The 17,822-nt window shown below is 46.2% G+C and overlaps 1 protein-coding gene across 1 annotated transcript in view; it reads left to right on the top strand.

Annotated features, from left to right (window-relative positions):
• Positions 1–682: 682 nt before the first annotated feature.
• LOC143958874 (Fc receptor-like protein 5) overlaps positions 683–17,822 on the top strand; it is a 43,455-nt gene continuing 26,315 nt past the window's right edge. The window contains exons 1-3 of the mRNA XM_077467856.1: positions 683–739; positions 9,734–9,757; positions 14,992–15,261. Coding sequence (XP_077323982.1) covers positions 712–739; positions 9,734–9,757; positions 14,992–15,261 — 322 coding nt within the window. The 5' untranslated portion in view covers positions 683–711. The remainder of the gene's footprint in view (positions 740–9,733; positions 9,758–14,991; positions 15,262–17,822) is intronic.

Raw genomic sequence — 17,822 nt, forward strand, 5'->3', positions numbered from 1 at the left:
CCCTGCAAAGGTAAAGCATAATGGACTACTATGCATCGCATACTACCCCATTATGTGTCACTTACCTGACACAGGAGCCAGCGAAGTCACCGCTGTCCCCTGTAGTCCGGAGCATCCATCTTCTCGGTGGGTCTCGCCGCTCCACCGCTGTCATTCGAGGAAGCCACGATGACGTCACTCCCACACATGCACACGGGAGCCGCCACTCGCGGCATATCGCCGTTGACAGCGGCGCGCTCAGTGCGCCTGCGCGCCGATGTCTACGGCGCATGCACCGTAGACAGCGGTGCCTGTCTTTCGGCAAATATCTCCTAAACCGTGTAGGTTTAGGAGATATTTCTTGGTCCTACAGGTAAGCCTTAATCTAGGCTTACCTGTAGGTCAAAGTGGTTTGTAAGGGTTTACAACCACTTTAACTCACTTAATATAATGAAATACTCAAAATAATACAGTGAGCAGAGTGGATAGGGGCAGCATTTGAGAGAGTATTGCCCATATTTTATACCCATTTTAAGGGGAAATACCAACGTATAATAGCAAGCAAAATATTCAACCTGCAGATTGCAACAGATTTCTCATACACGTCCTTGGTATTGCAATAGAAGTTTTCTTTACCTCACTCCTTCTTGTTAAAAGAAAGGAAGTTGCCAAGATTTTATCTCGTCCATTTAAGACGCCTTGCTTTTTTTGTATGCTCATTGACGAGTCAACATGTATCTGGAATTATTCATGCTGTTCTGTAAGTAAACTGAATTTTTATTTATTTTCTGGTACAATATTTCAATATTTTTTATTGAAGCGAATAGACAATTACAGCCATAGAAATCCCACGCGGGGGGGGGGGGGGGATATAAACAGTAAGCACGATTAACAGCCATAGAAGGCTACAAACAGAACATGCTCATAGGTGTACAATGTCCTCCTGATCGAGGCTGGGGGACAAACACAGGGTGCCAGAGAGTCCCGGAGCAGAAGGAGAGAAAAGAATAAGCGTAGGGACGGCATGACAGGTGTGGACAGCACAGTCATGCTTGTAAGGAAAATAATTTGTCTCCTTTAAGAAAAGGGGAGTGGCCGGAGCAGGGGAGGCGCTCGGGTTAGAAAATTATTAGGCAGGAAGGGGAGTGATGTCAGTAGTGAGCGGTGGAGGAAAAGATGCCCACCCACCCTCCCGAGTATCGTTGATAATAATAGGGGCGGTACGGACAGCCCATGGCAGTGGTTGGATCTTTGAAGGAGGAGAATATGGATGTTATATGCATATATAACATGGTTGGTACCCATCCGTGGTATGGGGGTTAACATGGTTGGTACCCATCTGTGGGATGGGGTTAGCATGGTTGGTACCCATCTGTGGTATGGGGTTAACATGCTTGGTACCCATATATGGTATGGGGTTAACATGGTTGGTACCCATCTGTGGTATGGGGTTAACATGGTTGGTACCCATCTGTGGTATGGGGTTTAACATGGTGGTACCTATCTGTGGTATGGGGTTAACATGGTTGGTACCCATCTGTGGTATGGGGATAACATGGTTGGTACCCATCTGTGGATGGGGTTATCAGGTACTTTCTGGTTAACAAGGGGTTAACCTGGAAGGGGTAAAAGGTGGGTCACTGCGAAAGTTGAGTACCGTCTCCGGGTCCGGGGGTTTGCGACTGGAGGCCTAAAGTAAAAAGAAGTTTGTCGCAGTGACCAGTGGGGTGGGGTTCCCCTCAAAGACCCCAAAAGTACAAAAAGTTGGTTATGAGTTATTTTAAATGTTTATTTAATCTCAAAGTAATTGTTAATAAAAGGCCATCAAGGCCATTTAATCCAAAATCTTGTCATGTCATTTGTGAGGGGATTTGGAGAGGGTTAGATATTATGGTTAACGGGTGGAGGAAGTGACTGGGGGTTAGGTCCTTCACATGTCATGGTCCTTTAGGTCCAGGGGCTAGGATGGGTGCAGGGAGTGGACGGGTCCACTGAAAAGGGGGGACAAACAAGACAAATAAATAAATATCAATAAAAAAATATTTAGGAAGGAGGGAGGAGGGGAAGAAAAAAAGAAGAGAAGAGAGAACAAGCAAGAGAAGAGAGAGTTCCCCCCAAGGGCTGGGGAGAGGATGGCATCAGATGGGAAGCCCCAAGTTGGTCGGATGCTGGGTTGTAAGATCATAAGACCACCACAGGGACCACCCCTTAAGATATTTAGCATGGGGATCGTGGGGGATACTGGTCAACTTTCTCATTGACCATGAGGGTCATCAAGATGCTCTTCACCTCTGCAAACAAGACAGTAGTTTTTTTCTCCAGGCTCTAGCAATTACGGGTTTGGCTGTAATAAATAGGTAGGTGGCCATTTCCTCTTGGTAGGAAAACAGGCCCAGGATCGGACAATGAAGCATGGCTAATTTGGCATGAAAAAGAGTATACAAGAGTCTGATGACCCTTGACCAAAATCTCACCAGGCGGGGGCAGGAGCACCAAATATAGATTTCATCTATACGTTGGCCACAACCTCAGAAACATCTGGCATTGTATGATGGACTTGATTTGGCAATTTGGGTCCTGACCCAGTACCAGCGGAAGAGGACCTTGTAGATTTTTTTTTTTTTTATTATACATTTACAGCAACATTTGTAATAATATAGACCGACAGACTCTATGGGGCTGATTTACTAAAACTGGTGGGTGCAAAATCTGGTGCAGAAACAAATCAGCTTGCAGGTTTTTTGTCAAAGCTTAACCAATTAAGGACCAGGCCTCTTTTTTAGATGTGTTGTGTACAAGTTAAAAACATTTTTTTTTTTGCTAGAAAATTACGTAGAACCCCCAAACATTATGCATTTTTTTCGAACACCCTAGAGAATAAAATGGCGGTCATTGCAATACTTTCTGTCACACCGTATTTGCGCAGTGGTCTTCCAAGCGCACTTTTTTGGGAAAAAATAAACTTTTTTTAAATTAAAAAATAAGACAGTAAAGTTAACCAATTTTTTTTTTAGATTGTGAAAGATAATGTTACGCAGAGTAAATTGATACCCAACATGTCACGCTTCAAAATTACGCCCGCTCGTGGAATGGCGACAAACTTTTTCCCTTAAAAACCTCTATAGGCGATGTTTAAAAAATTATACACGTTGCATGTTTTAAGTTACAATTACAATTACTGCTCTCACTCTACCGATTGCGGCGATACCTCATATGTGTGGTTTGAACACCATTTTCATATGCGGGTACTACTTAAATATATGTTAACTTCTGCACATGATCTTGGCAGGACAGGGCGTTTAAAAAAAAAAAAAAAAATTGTCTTAATTATTTTACCTTTTTATTAAATTTTTTTTTACAATGTTTTTTAAAAAAAAATAATTGTGCCACTTTTATTTCTATTACAAGGAATGTAAACATCCCTTGTAATAGAAAAAAAGCATGACAGGACCTCTTAAATATGAGATCTGGGGTCAAAAAGACCTCACATCTCATATTTACACTAAAATGCAATAAAATATATATATATATATATATATATATATTAAAAAAAATTGTCATTTGAATTTTTTTTTTTTTTAAATGACCCTTTAAGAGTTATGGGCGAAAGTGACGTTTTGACGTCGCTTCCGCCCTGCAGTGTCATGGAGGCGGGTGGGGGCCATCTTCCCCTCACTCGTCTCCATGTCTAGCCTGGAGAAGGACTGTATCGCCTCCGCCACTGCCGACGGCTCTGGTAAGGGGCGGAGGGCACCGGAGCACGGCGGGAGGAGGGCCCCTCTCCCGCTGCTGATAAAAGTGATCTTGCGGCGAAACCTCTGAAGAGACCACTTTTATCTTGTAGCGGACCGCCGGCCGAACAAGAGGATACGGGGGTTATGGCAGCTATGATATCCATCCTCAAAGTAAGGACGTATATCGGCGTGCAGCGGTCTGGAAGTGGTTAATTGAACAAGCTGAAGTTAGAAGCTGATAGGCTACCATGCACAGCTGCACCAGATTTTGCACTCTCCAGTCTTAGTAAATCCACCCATATTAGTCAATTAAAAACCAAACTACAGTCCACACTAGCCCTTACCAACCAGTCAGCAGCCATCTTTCATTCTTCTGATAGTGCTAAACCTATAAAAGTTGAGATCTGATTGGTTACTATGGATGACTATACTGTATGGCCAGATGTTGCCTTTGTGCACTGTCTGAGACAGGGCTTCTCAACCAGGGTTCCTCCAAAGGTTGCTAGGGGTTCCTTGAGAAATTAGAATTTCTGCCTCTCGGATAAGTTTCCAGTGACACCATTGATCTTTTTAGCTATCTGTAAGGGGGTACGTCCTCTCAGTGAGGGTGAGCATTAGTCCCACTGACCATCACACTAATGTATCATGAGTTGTAGACTTATGCCGCATACACACGATCAAACAATCCGGTGGAAAAGTCCAGCAAACTCAAGTCCGCCAAACAATCCCCCCGTGTGTAGCCTCCGGCATACTTTTTTGACCCGAAAGTACGGCGGACTTAGAATGCCGTGTTGCACTCCAATCTTCCCGCCGGACTCGCATTTCGGCGGACAATCTGGCCGTGTGTATGCCAGTCCGCCGTACTTTTGAAATGAGCGGATTTTTCCCGCCCGGAGAAAAGTCCGCTCATTTTAAACGGGTCTCCAGGTAGGCGGGGCCCGCGAAGGAGAACTTAAAGGGGAACCCCAGCGACGGAAAAAAATCGGCGTGGGGGTCCCCCCCAAGTCCACAACAGACCCTTCCCGACAACCCTGGCCGTTGGTTGTCGGGGTCTGCGGGCGGGGGGCTTATCGGAATCCGGGAGCCCCCTTTAATAAGGGGGCCCCCGGATACCGCCCCCCCACCCTATGTGAATGAGTATGGGGTACAATGTACCCCTACCCATTCACCTGTAAAATAAAAGTACAAAAAAAACACAACACACAAGATAAAATACTTTATTGCACAGCTCCGGGTGTCTTCCGTCTTCGGGGGTCTTCTCGCCGGATTTCTCCGCTATCTTCTTGTAGCTCTTTTGCTAGCGGAGGAGCCCGGCTTTCTTCCTTGCCGCCGGCCTCTTCTTCCGACTTCGGGGGTCTTGTCCACCTCTTCGGTTCTTCTGCCGGGCCACCGCGCCTTCTTATAGCTCTTTTACAGGCGGTGGCCCGGTCTTCTGTCGCTGTCGCCGCTGCCTTCCGTTCTTCTGTTCTTCTCTTCTTCTTCTTCTCCAGGAGATGTTGACTCGACGATCTCTCTGGGCGCAATGCCAGGGACGCGCTGCGCTGCCACTTATATAGGGACAAGGGGCGGTGTCACATGGGTTTATGTCACATGGGTTGGTGTCACATGGTGACCCCGCCCCCTTACGATGTCACAGTCCCGGAGGATGCTGGGACTGTCGCCATGTGACATCAACCCATGTGACCAACCCATGTGACATAAACCCATGTGACACCGCCTCTTGTCCCTTTATAAGTGGCAGCACAGCATGTCCCTGGCATTGCGGCCGGAGAGATTGTCGAGTCAACATCTCCTGGAGAAGAAGAAGAAGAGAAGAACAGAAGAGCGGAAGGCGGCGGCGGCGACAGAAGACCGGGCCACCGCCTGTAAAAGAGCTATAAGAAGGCGCGGTGGCCTGGCAGAAGAATTGAAGAGGGGGACAAGACCCCCGAAGTCGGAAGAAGAGGCCGGCGGCGAGGAAGAAAGCCAGACTCCTCCGCTAGCAAAAGAGCTACAAGAAGATAGCGGAGGAGTCCGGCGAGAAGACCCCCGAAGACGGAAGACCCCCGGAGCTGTGCAATAAAGTATTTTATCTCGTGTGTTGTGTTTTTTTTGTACTTTTATTTTACAGGTGAATGGGTAGGGGTACATTGTACCCCATACTCATTCACATAGGGTGGGGGGCCGGTATCCGGGGGCCCCCTTATTAAAGGGGGCTCCCGGATTCCGATAAGCCCCCCGCCCGCAGACCCCGACAACCAATGGCCAGGGTTGTCGGGAAGAGGCCCTTGTCTTCATCAACATGGGGACAAGGTGCTTTGGGGTGGGGGGCCGCATGGCCACCCCTTCCCCAAGTCACCCCCCATGTTGAGGGCACGCGGCCTGGTACGGCTCAGGAGGGGGGGGGGGGGGGCGCTCGCTAGCCCCCCCTTTCCTGGCCAGCCGGGTAGCGTGCTCGGACAAGGGTCTGTTGTGGACTTGGGGGGGACCCCCACGCCGATTTTTTTCGGCGTTGAGGTTCCCCTTTATGTCCATACCAGGCGGCGGGGCCAGCGACGTCTCCTTCGCGGGCCCCGCCTACCTGGAGACGCACTCGAAATGAGCGGTCTTTCCCCTACGTCGGACATACCGCTACGTGTGTATGCGGCTTTAGTCATTTTTAGCAGGGGTTCCTTGAGACTGGAAAGTTATTTCAATGGTTCCTCTGTGTTGAAAAGGTTGAGTAAAGCTGGTCTGAGAGCTTCTGTTGCATGATCCCAACTCAATGAATACGTACAACCAAATATGGTTTAATCTATGTCTTTACATAATTATTACTAACTGCGTGCCATTTGAAAAAGTATTACCGGCTAATATTTTTGCATGTGGTATATTTCCCCCCCGAAATGCAAATTTCTTTGAGAAATTTGTGGTGCAGTAGATGTGTATCTACTTTTGTATAGAACTATTAAAAATAGGTGAACATTTTTGTTAAAAAATTTACTTTATTTTGTATAGGAAAAGAGAAGCAATACGTTTTAGTGAGCTCTGTGCCTATTTGTTGTGTTTTGTTATGCGTTTTGATTTAAGATTTAGGGGGTTGATTTAGAATGGAGAGGGGATATCACTTTCCATTATACTCAGTTGGGCTATGATTGATGGACTCCGAATTCTCCTTTAAGCACCACATCCAATCACTGTCCAAATTCTGCCGACTCAACCTCCGCAACATCTCCAAAATACGACCTTTTCTAACCAATTCACTCGCTGGTCATCTCTCGCCTCGACTACTGCAACTCCCTTCTCATTGGCTTACCTCTACATAGTCTATCACCTTTTCAATCCATCATGAATACTGCTGCCAGACTCATCCACCTTACCAATCCCTCTGTGTCTGCTACCCCTCTCTGTCTATCCCTCTACTGGCTTCCGGTCGGCCAAATAATTAAATTCAAAATACTAGCAACTGATTACAAAGCCATCCACAATTTAGCCCCCAGCTACATCACTAGCCTAGTCTCTAAATACCAACCTACTCATTCTCTTCGTTCCTCTCAAGACCTCCTGCTCTCTAGCTCCCCCGTCACCTGCCATGCTCGCCTCCAGGACTTTTCCAAAGCCTCTCCAATCCTATGGAATTCCCTACCTCAATCTGTCCACTTATCTTCTACTCTATTAGCTTTTAGACGATCCCTGAAAACTCTTCTATTCAGAGAAGCCTACCCTACCCACACCTACCAACAACAGTTTTTTTCATTTTCTCCATCAGCTCACCCACCACAGTAATTACCTTTTGTTTCCACTTGACCCTCCCTTCTAGATTGTAAGCTCTAACGAGCCGGGCCCTCTGATCCCTCCTGCATTGATTTGTATTGTAAGTGTACTGTCTGCCCTCATGTTGTAAAGCTCTGCGTAAACTGTTGGCGCTATATAAATCCTCTATAATAATAATAATAATAAAAATAATAATAATAATAATAATAATAATAAGATGATAACTGCTGCCCACATTTTATGGCCCATTCATAAAATATAGGTTATGGTGTGGGGCACTATGGAGTTCTCCTTGTATCAATACCTGGAGGAGAGCTGGTTAGGTAACTTTGACAGGTCACCTAACAATATTCTCCTCCCAGCTTTTTTTTTTTTGATTCTGACCCCATTCATTTTGATTGAGCTTTGGTGGCTTCAGGATGACGTTATCCCAGACAGAAAGTCTACTTTATATGGAGCTATGCCCCGAATACACGATTGGATTTTCCAACAACAAATGTTGGAGGTGAGCTTGTTGGTGGAAAGTCCGACCATGTGTACGCTCCATTAAACATTTGTTGTCGGACATTCCGCCAACAAATGTTGGCTAGCAGGTTCTCAAATGTTGGCTAGCAGGTTCTCAAATTTTCCGCCAACAAATTTTTGTTGTCGGACTTTCCGATCGTGTGTACACAAATCCGTTGCTCAAAAGTCCACGCATGCTTGGAATCAAGTCCAAGCCGGAAGCGCTCGGTATTGTAAAACTAGTGTTTGTAACGGAGATATCACATGACCGTTGAACTTTCTTTTTATTGGCTTGTCTTATGTCTTGTACGCCACTACATTTGTACTTGTTGGCCAACATTTGTGTGACCGTGTGTATGCAAGACAAGTTGGAGCCAACAACCGTCGAACAAAATTCCACGGTTTTGTTGCTGGAAAGTCTGATCGTGTGTACGAGGCATTAGTCTTCCAGGTTCATTGACAAACAGACTCATTCAACCATATTTCATAGTTTCATAGTTTCATAGTTAGTAAGGTTGAATAAAGACACCAGTCCATCCAGTTCAACCTGAGTGAGTGTCTACAATTCTCCCTATCCCTGTACATTGCACGCTCACATCAGTCCCTACCCTCAAGGAGCCCACAATCCAAGGTCCCCATTCATATACTAGGGCCAATTTTGGACAGAAGCCAATTAACCTACCTGCATGTCTTTGGATTTCTGTAAGCCTATAAGCCCAGGTGGTCAAGGCCAAACTCTTGGGGGGTCAGTGTCACCACACCGTCCTAGGGTCTTTATACTGAATAGGCATGCCCTGGGCGTGGTGGTATCATGTGAGGTGGGGGGCACTGAATAGAGAGTTTCTACCTACAAGCTGACAGGAGTAGTGAATGGAGGAGGGACGGCTTGTGCTCTCTCACCCCTCCAGATCTGTCTCCATCCACTGCCTCTCTCTTGGATCGGGACAGCCGGACTCCCACTGGGCAGAGTTTCTTTATCTTCCCCCATCTCATCCCAGCAAAGAACCCGGGTAGGGAGCGGGTAAGCAAACACTGCACAGTGACAATCTGACAGCCATTGGCACATCTGGTGCAGGGCCCAGGACTGCACTAAGACTGATCTTATAGCCCTCTATACACTCTATAGTACTTACATTTTTTTTTCGGGGGGGGGGGGGAGGTGTTGACACATAATGTTAATACATTTTGAAGAGGGCGCCCATTTGGCATCTTCGTCCTGGGCGCTTGATGACCTTGTTCGTAATTTCTATATTTATTATCTAAATAGTTGTATACTAATAGTGCGGTAGATCCGGGCACCACAATATTTTTTCATACTTCTGCTGTACCACCTTCTTATGCTTATCCGCAGCACTTTGGGAATCCTTTCTCATTTATCAAATATGTATTTGTAAAACTGAGACTGCATACATAGAGTAAGTAAGTGAAGTAACTTTATAGAAAAAACATACAAAATTGTGAAATCTCACAAGCATCGTAAAAAGGGTAATAAGCAATTAGTATAACATTATCACAAGAACAGGAATGATGTTTTATAAGGTATCTCAGGTTCATATTTTGTTATATTAATTTATGGTAAGGAATACAGAACCCCAAAATGAGGTGTGACTCATTTGGGTTTATCTAACCCAAGTGACACATTTTGTAGCATAAGTCAAATGACAGTCATTTGTACAAAAAAAATAAAAAAAACTATAAAAAAAAAGAAAAAAAAAGAAAAAAGAAAAACTATTAAACAAAAAAATAAATTTTTTTGTATTAATACTCTTTTTTGTATGTTTTAGTGGTCTCCGTGACACAAGCACAAGGTAAGTGAAAATTCCTTACTTAGAAATGTACTTGATGATATTATATAATATTTGAATAGAGACTTTTTGTGCAGAAGGTTTTTGCCCTTTATGACCTGTAATCCTTCACGTTAGAGCGAGTTACAAATTAAGTTTCCTCCACAACACAATAATCTGGATATATGCGATTCATTTCATTATGAATCGAAATTCGGACAACATTTAAATTTTTTTCGGAGATTCGGTTGGATACGAACCTCCAAATCACATTAGTAATGAATTTCTGCAAAATCAGAAATAATTATAAAAATTTATTTGTATTTATGTGTTTTATGCAGATGACATGATGCAATAGTTTGGGCCTTTTTGCGAACGTTTGTAGCTATTTTTTTTAAACGTCGCCTATGGAGATTTTTAAGGGTCAAAGTTTGTCACCATTCTACGAGCGGGCGCAATTTTGAACTGTGACATCTTGGGTATCAATTTACTCGGCGTAACATTATCTTTCACAATATAAAAAGAAATTGGGATAACTTTACTGTTGTCTTATTTTTTCATTTAAAATTGTATTGTAAAATACAAGACCGCTGCACAAATCACAAATTCGGTGTGACAGAAAGTATTGCAACAACCGCCATTTTAATCTCTAGGGTGTCTGAAAAAAAATATATATGTGATGTTTGGGGGTTCTAAGTAATTTTCTAACAAAAAAAAAGATTTTAACTTGCAAACAACAAGTGTGAAAAATAGGCCTGGTCCTTAGATCAGTGATTCTCAACCAGGGTTCCACCAGAGGTTGCTAGGGGTTCCTTCAGCATTGGGCAATTTCTGCCTCTCAGATAAGTTCCCACTCACACCATTGATCTTTTTAACTATCTGTAAAGTGGTAATTCTTCCCAATGAACACAAGTGTAAGCAGGGCCTGTACAAGGGGCGGGCGAGAGGGGCAACTGCCCTGGGCGGTGTCTTAATCTGAGGGGAGGGGGGCGCACTGGGAGCTTCAGTAGCTGCTCCTGCCTTGCTGAAAGGAGTGATTCACCGCATATCTACTGATTACCGGACTCCTCCGCTCATCCAACTCTGCCTTATCTCTGCTATTTACTGCTGCTAATAATCACTCTCTCCTCCAGCAAGCCACACTCCTGCTCTCAACTTTCTCTCCTTCCCGGTGTTCTGGCATATTCAATCCAGCCATCATATAGCGTCCGCCGCGTACTGCGCATGCGCAGTACGGGGCAGAAGAAGCTTCGTAAAATTTCGGAAGCTGAACGGCGCCTGCGCCGTGAGTGGAGGTGGTAGCCCCACCATCCAAGCGGACATAGGGCTGGGAAAATTAGACAGCCCCTCGCGGGCGAGCTTCGCTCGCCACGCTTCGGGCTCGGCCTCGCTGCTCTCGGCTCTTTTTTATTCCTACTCCATGTCCACTTGGATGGTGGGGCTAGAACCTGGACTCACGGCGCAGGCGCCGTTCATCTTCGGCTATTTTCGGAATCTGTGTTGCTGTGTACTGCGCATGCACAGTACACAGCGGACACTATGTGATGGGGGACCTTATATGATGGAACACCGGGTCACTTCACCATCTTCCCTGTTACTCTTACTATGGTCCGGCTCATCTCCGCTCCACCCCGTCTACACCTCCCTCTACCTTTCCTGCACGATCACACAGTTAGTCCAGGGCCGGATTAAGAGCATCATGTGCTTGGTGCTGAGGATTTTGGTGGGCCTTTTACTGGGCACCCTTCTGCTTTCCAAGAGCATGTGCTGGCATGTGCCCATACTCAAAAGTGCGCAGCCGCACAGGCATAACACTAGGGAAGCCTGGCATTTGATTCGCCAAGTTTCTGTAAGGGCATTGGCGTGCACTCTGTGCTGAAAGAGTGCAGCTGCGCAGGCCTAACACTATTGGAAGCCCCAGACTGTAAGAGCCCTGCATTGGCGTGCCCCAGGCTTCTGTTAGGACTGCTAATGCAGTGCCCATTATCAATCCCACCACCCTGCCCCGGCAGTGCATGTGGAATGCAGGGCCCGCCAGGGGAGATCTCTTCCCATTGACCCATTGCTTTTCATGTCCTTTTTGGGTGGCTGGGCCTATATTAAGGTAGGGGCCTGGAGCTGCAGCTCCAATAGCCCCTACGTTAATCCAGCCCTGAGTAAGTCAGCACCGATCCTCCTCCCTCCTCTGCCTTGTTTATTTCTTCCCTTCTCCTTCTCTTATTTTCGGTCCTCTCCATAAATCTTCACTACACATATCATGCAGCCTCCGATCTCAGCCCAGCATTCCAGACACTTAGCCCTTGTACACACGGTCGGAGAATCCGTCAGAATGTGTCCTATCGGACCGTGTCATTGGATAATCCGACTGTGTGTGGTATGCCGTTGGAATATCCATCGGACCAAATTTTCAAACTTGCTGAAAATATTTTCCGACAAACTGGTCCGATAGGACATACTCTGATCATGTGTAGAGAATTTCGATTGGACAAAGTGCCACGCATGCCCAGATCAAATTCCTACATCAAAGCTATTGGCTACTAGCCTGAATGTAGTCCTCATCACGTTCTGAAAGATCGGATTTTCCGACAACTTTGTCCGACCGCGTGTATGCAACAGTTTCGGACACAATCCGATGGACAAAATCCGACGGATTTGGTTGTCGAAATGTCCGACCGTGTGTACAGGGGCTTACACTCTTTCCGTCCCAGTTTGCTTTTAGATCTTGTAAATTGTCCTGTCCCCACCATGCAGCCTAGCACATTCTATACACTCTGTCACTTTGCTCTTCATTAGCACCCCAGCCTCCTCACCGATTCTCTCTTTTCTTATCTCCTAGCACCCATGCACATTGGAGCAATTTGCGATTTGACAAGTCACATCCTATTCCCGGCAATGGCAGTGTTCAAATCAGTTTGACGCCGAGTTTGCGCTGCTGCATCAATTTGAAAAAGTAGTACATGCATTACTTTTGCGATTTAGGGTGCGACTTCAATAGACATCTATGCATGAAGCCACACAGATGTCTTCAAAGTCGTACAGAGACGCAGCTTTGAAATTGTGCGATTTTAGGTGAAGTCGGCCCATTTCAAAGCCACGGTCAATGTGAATGGGGGTTAATAGCAGGTCCACACTGATGTGCTGTGGTTTGGCCACAGCGCGATTGTATATGCAGTTTACTCACCGTTTTAGGTGTGCTCCCATTCAGTTCTATTAGACTTCTTGCATGCTGCATCTTTGATGCACACTCGGAAAATGCACAGTCCAATATAATTCATCAGGAGCACACCTAAAACTGCAGGCAAATCACACATACAATCGCACTGCGGCCAAACCACATTGCGCCACTGTGAACCCGCTATAAGGCTAGGTTCACACGTTTGCATGTTAGGATCATGCACAAAAGTGTGGTTTTGTTGACAAAGAAGCGGACTGTCCTTTAGTAGATGCACAGCAGTGCCATTGATAGTTAAAGGCACCCCCACACATCTGCAAACACACACATTTTCACACGTGCTGCAGCAGTTGTGGGCTTAACCAATCTTTTTTTTTTTTGTACAGTTCTACTTTAAGGGGGCGTGGCAAGGGGTCTGTCCGATGCCTGTATACTTTTGCTGATAGGTGTCCCTCCAGTGGCGTAAATAGAACCTTCAGGGCCCCGATGCAAGAAACCATGAAGGGCCCCCCTGAACCCCAGCTAGGGCCCTTCCCTCTGAGTCCGGCGGTGGAACTCCAGGGCGTGGTCACAGGTATGACCTTTGTGAGCCCTGTAGTTCCACCACTGGTATCAGCAGTTTTTATTTATTTTAATTTTTTTACATTTTTAGGTGTCCCATTGGGGGACTGTCCCTAGGCAGGATTGGGTCCCAGTCCCCAGAAGAGATGAGGTCCTTTTCTCCAGGGCAGATGAAGTTACTGCCCCCAGGTGAGAAGGGGTCCCTGTCTCCAGGGGAGGTGGGGGTCCCTGTCCCCATGTGAGAAGGGGTCCCTGTCCCCAGGGGAGGTGGGGGTCCCTGTCCCCACGTGAGAAGGGGTCCCTGTCCCCGGGGGGATATGGAGGGGGTATGTAATAGTGTGTGCTAGCTGCCTATGCTGCTGCTGCCGGCCATATGTAGAGGGGGCTGCATGGGTCCCCTGCATCACAGGGCCCAGTTGCGGTCGCGACTGCTGCACCCCCTATAGTTACGCCCCTGCGTCCCTCATTCCCATCTGAAAAAGTTGGGAGGTATGGGTTTGGTGCAGGACATTTTTAGAAAAGGGTAATGGACTCTATAGGAGTGAATGGAGGTTCTGATCAGGTCCGCCTGAGAAACTGACAGACCTGATCGGAAATCCCGTGTGAAATGGGCCCAAGTTTGGGCGCACTTTGCCGTCTTTGCCCTGGGCACTGGATGACTTTGTCTCAGCACTGAGTGTAAGGGCCATTCCTCTCACTGACCACCAGGGGCGGACTGACAACTCATGGGGCCCCCGGGCAATAGGAGATTATGGGGCCCCTGGGCAATAGAGGATTATGGGGCCCTCGGGAAATAAGAGATTATGGGGCCCCCGGGCAATAGAGGATTATGGGGCCCCAGGGAAATAGAATATTATGGGGCCTCCGGGCAATAGAAGATTATGGGGCCACACAGTATACACACACATACAGTATACACACACAGACACACATACACACACTGAAAAGGTACTGGAGAGGCAGCTATAATCTTGGGATTTAAAAAAAAAATACAGATTTTTACATACTGTCCCTGGTTTTATTGAGGCTGGCAACCCTGATGGGGCCCCCTAGTGGCATGGGGCCCTCGGGCAGTGCCCAAGTACCCCAATGGTCAGTCCGCCCCTGCTGACCACCACACTAATGTATCATGAGTAGATTTCTAATTTTTAGCAGGGGTTCCCCGAGACCGGAGAACTATTTCAAGGGTTCCTCCGTGTTGAAAAGGTTGAGAAAGGCTGCCTTAGATAATAAAGCCAATCTTCCAAAATAAATTAAACTAATTTGACTATACGAAACTAATCTGAATATATGAAACAAATCCAAATATACAAAATAAATTCCGAAAACGAATCATTCTAACATAACGAGTGTGACAAAACGAAATGATTGTTTCTGTAATGTCTGCCTTTCATTTTGTAAAGCGCTGCGCAAACTGTTGGCGCTATATAAATCCTGTATAATAATAATGACCTTTATAGATGGCAATAAGCTTTATTTCTTAACTGGAACTTCACTTAATATAGTAAAACTTGTTACTTTTTAGGACTTGAAAGTAAACCTGTGGTGGCCTTCATACCAAACTGGAGCCCCATCTTCTCGGGAGAGAATATAAGATTGACCTGTGCTTATACAGAGCGTACATCAGCAGTCCCAACCTATACCTGGTACAAGGATGGTGAAGAGATTCAACACAAACGTCTTGAAAATAGCTTGTTAATTAAGTTTGCAGAAACGACACACGATGGGCAGTACCAGTGTACACTCGGGTTTACTGCTGGTTTAAGTGACCCAGTCAGACTGCACGTCATCAATGGTGAGTAAGCCAACAGCTTTAAAGTGGTTGTAAACCCTTACAAACCACTTTGACCTACGGGTAAGCCTAGATTAACCACTTCCCGACCAGCGCACGACGATGTACGTCGACAGAATGGCACGGGCAGGCATATTGGCGTACAGGTACGTCCAATATTCGATGCCGCCCTGCCTCGATCGCCGTGGGCATCCCCGCGATCGTCTCACGGAGCGGCCGAATAGAACAAATGCTGTGTAAACAACATTTGTCTATTCTGCCTAGCAACTAGTGACGCTGATCTCTGCTCCATGTGATTGGAGCAGAGATCAGTGTACACTAAATGAAAGCCCAACCCCCCCACAGTTAGTAACACTCCCCTAGGAACACTTAACCCCTACACTGCCACCCACTGGTTAACCCTTTCACTGCCAGTGTCATTTACACAGGAATCACTGCATTTATATAGCAGTGATTACTGTATAAATGACAATGGTCCCAAAAATGTGTCAAAAATGTCCGATGGGTCCCCCACAATGTCGCAGTCACAATAAAAATCGCTGATCGCCGCCATTACTAGTAAAAAAAAAAAATAATAAAAAATTATTAATAAAAATGCTATAAAACTATCCCTATTTTGTAAATGCTATAACTTTTGCGCAAACCAATCAATAATCGCTTATTGCGATTTTTTTTACCAAAAATATATAGAAGAATATGTATCGGCCTAAACTGAGGGAAAAAAATGTTATTTTATATATTTTTGGGGGATATTTATTATAACAAAAAGTAAAAAATAATGCGTTTTTTTCAAAATTGTCGCTCTATTTTTGTTTATAGTGCAAAAAATAAAAACCACAGAGGTGATCAAATACCACCAAAAGAAAGCTCTATTTGTGGGAAAAAAAGGACGTCAATTTTGTTTGGGAGCCACGTCGCACGACCGCGCAATTGTCAGTTAAAGCGACGCAGTGCCGAATCGCAAAAAGTGGTCTGGTCTTTGACCAGCAAATTGGTCCGGTCTGAAAGTGGTTAAGGCTTATCTGTAGGTCCAAGAAATATGTGTAGGTTTAGGAGATATTTGCCAAAACACAGGCACCGCTGTCTACGGCGCATGCGCGGGAGTGACGTCACCGCGGCTTCGTCAAATGACAGCGGCGGAGCAGCGAGACCCATCGAGACTAGGGTTGCCACCTGTCCAGGATTCACCCGGACAGTTCGGGTTTTGAAATCATGTGTCCAGGTTTCAGACTGTCTGAAACCCGGACACATTATTTAGACTGGACTATGGCTTCCTAGCAGGGTTGCTGGCTGCAGTTGTTGCAGCTGAGAGTGTCTGTTACACTCTCTTTCACACTGCCCAAAGCCAGCACTAACAAACCATACCCCCCCCCCCCAAACACATACAGGTGGGAGAGGAGAGAAGGCCTGATCTGCACCTCTTCCCCTCATCCCTACCCCTCTGTGTCTGCCCACACTCCAATCCCTGGCGCTGTGCCTCAGAAAAGGAAAGTGGGGGCCGGAAATTTGAAGCCTCAGATCCATCTGAATGAGAGGTGCTGACTGCCAAGGGGTGAGTGAGCTCACCATCCATCCCTATTTCTGACTGAAGTCTCCCCCCTTCCCCCTCCTGCCTCTGAGTACACTAAGGCAAATCAGGGTTCTCAGAGTATCCCTTACATCAGAGTTACCCTTTACAGCAGAGGCCACAGTGTTTCCCCTTACAGCAGAGTCCTCTCCGTACATCAGAGTTCTCAGTGTTCCCCCATAAATCAGGGTTCCCAGAGCATCCCTGAAGTCAGAGTCCCCAGAGTTCTCCCTTACATCAGAGTCCCCCTTACAGTGAAAGAGAACTCTGCAAGTTCAGATGTAAAGTAGGAACTCTGTGAACTCTGATGTAAAGGGGGACTCTTGTTATTATGTTCATATGATTAGAAATGTTAATTAGTACCAAAATATATGTATAGTTTATACTATAAAAAAAAATTTGCTGTGAGCCGCAAAACTGTTGGGGTTTGACTTGCAAAAAAGGTGGCAATCCTAACCGAGACCCACCGAGAAGATGGAGGCTCCGGACTACAGGGGACAGCAGTGACATCGCTGGCTCCTGTGTCAGGTAAGTGACACATAATGGGGTAGTATGCGATGCACAGTAGTCCATTATGCTTTACCTTTGCAGGGAATCAAAGAGGAAGTAACACCCATCAGGGTTTACTTTCTCTTTAACCCTGTAGTTTAACGTCTATTCACCCAAAAATTGATGTTTCAGCTAAGTACACAACAGTTTATTGAAGACCAGTTACCCTAAGTTCACATCTATGTGCCCGCGGTTGATGGGTTTTTCTTTTGTCACCACATTCTTTTTAACAAACTATGATTAGCTGGTTGTTGAGGAGCGGGCCAGAAAGCCGGCCGCCACATCCTTAACCTGTTCCCGACCGCCTCCTGCACATATACGTCGGCAGAATGGCACAGCTGGGCAAAGTAACGTACCCGTACGTTACGTTGAATTGCCCGCCGCGTGCGCGCGTGCGCAGAGAGCTCCATGACCGTGGGTCCCGCGGACTCGAACGGCGCGGGGATAC

Source organism: Lithobates pipiens, unplaced genomic scaffold (genome assembly GCF_037356315.1).
Source record: "Lithobates pipiens isolate NorthernLeopardFrog02 unplaced genomic scaffold, aLitPip1_a1.2 Scaffold_62, whole genome shotgun sequence".
NCBI classification, from domain to species: Eukaryota; Metazoa; Chordata; class Amphibia; order Anura; family Ranidae; genus Lithobates; species Lithobates pipiens.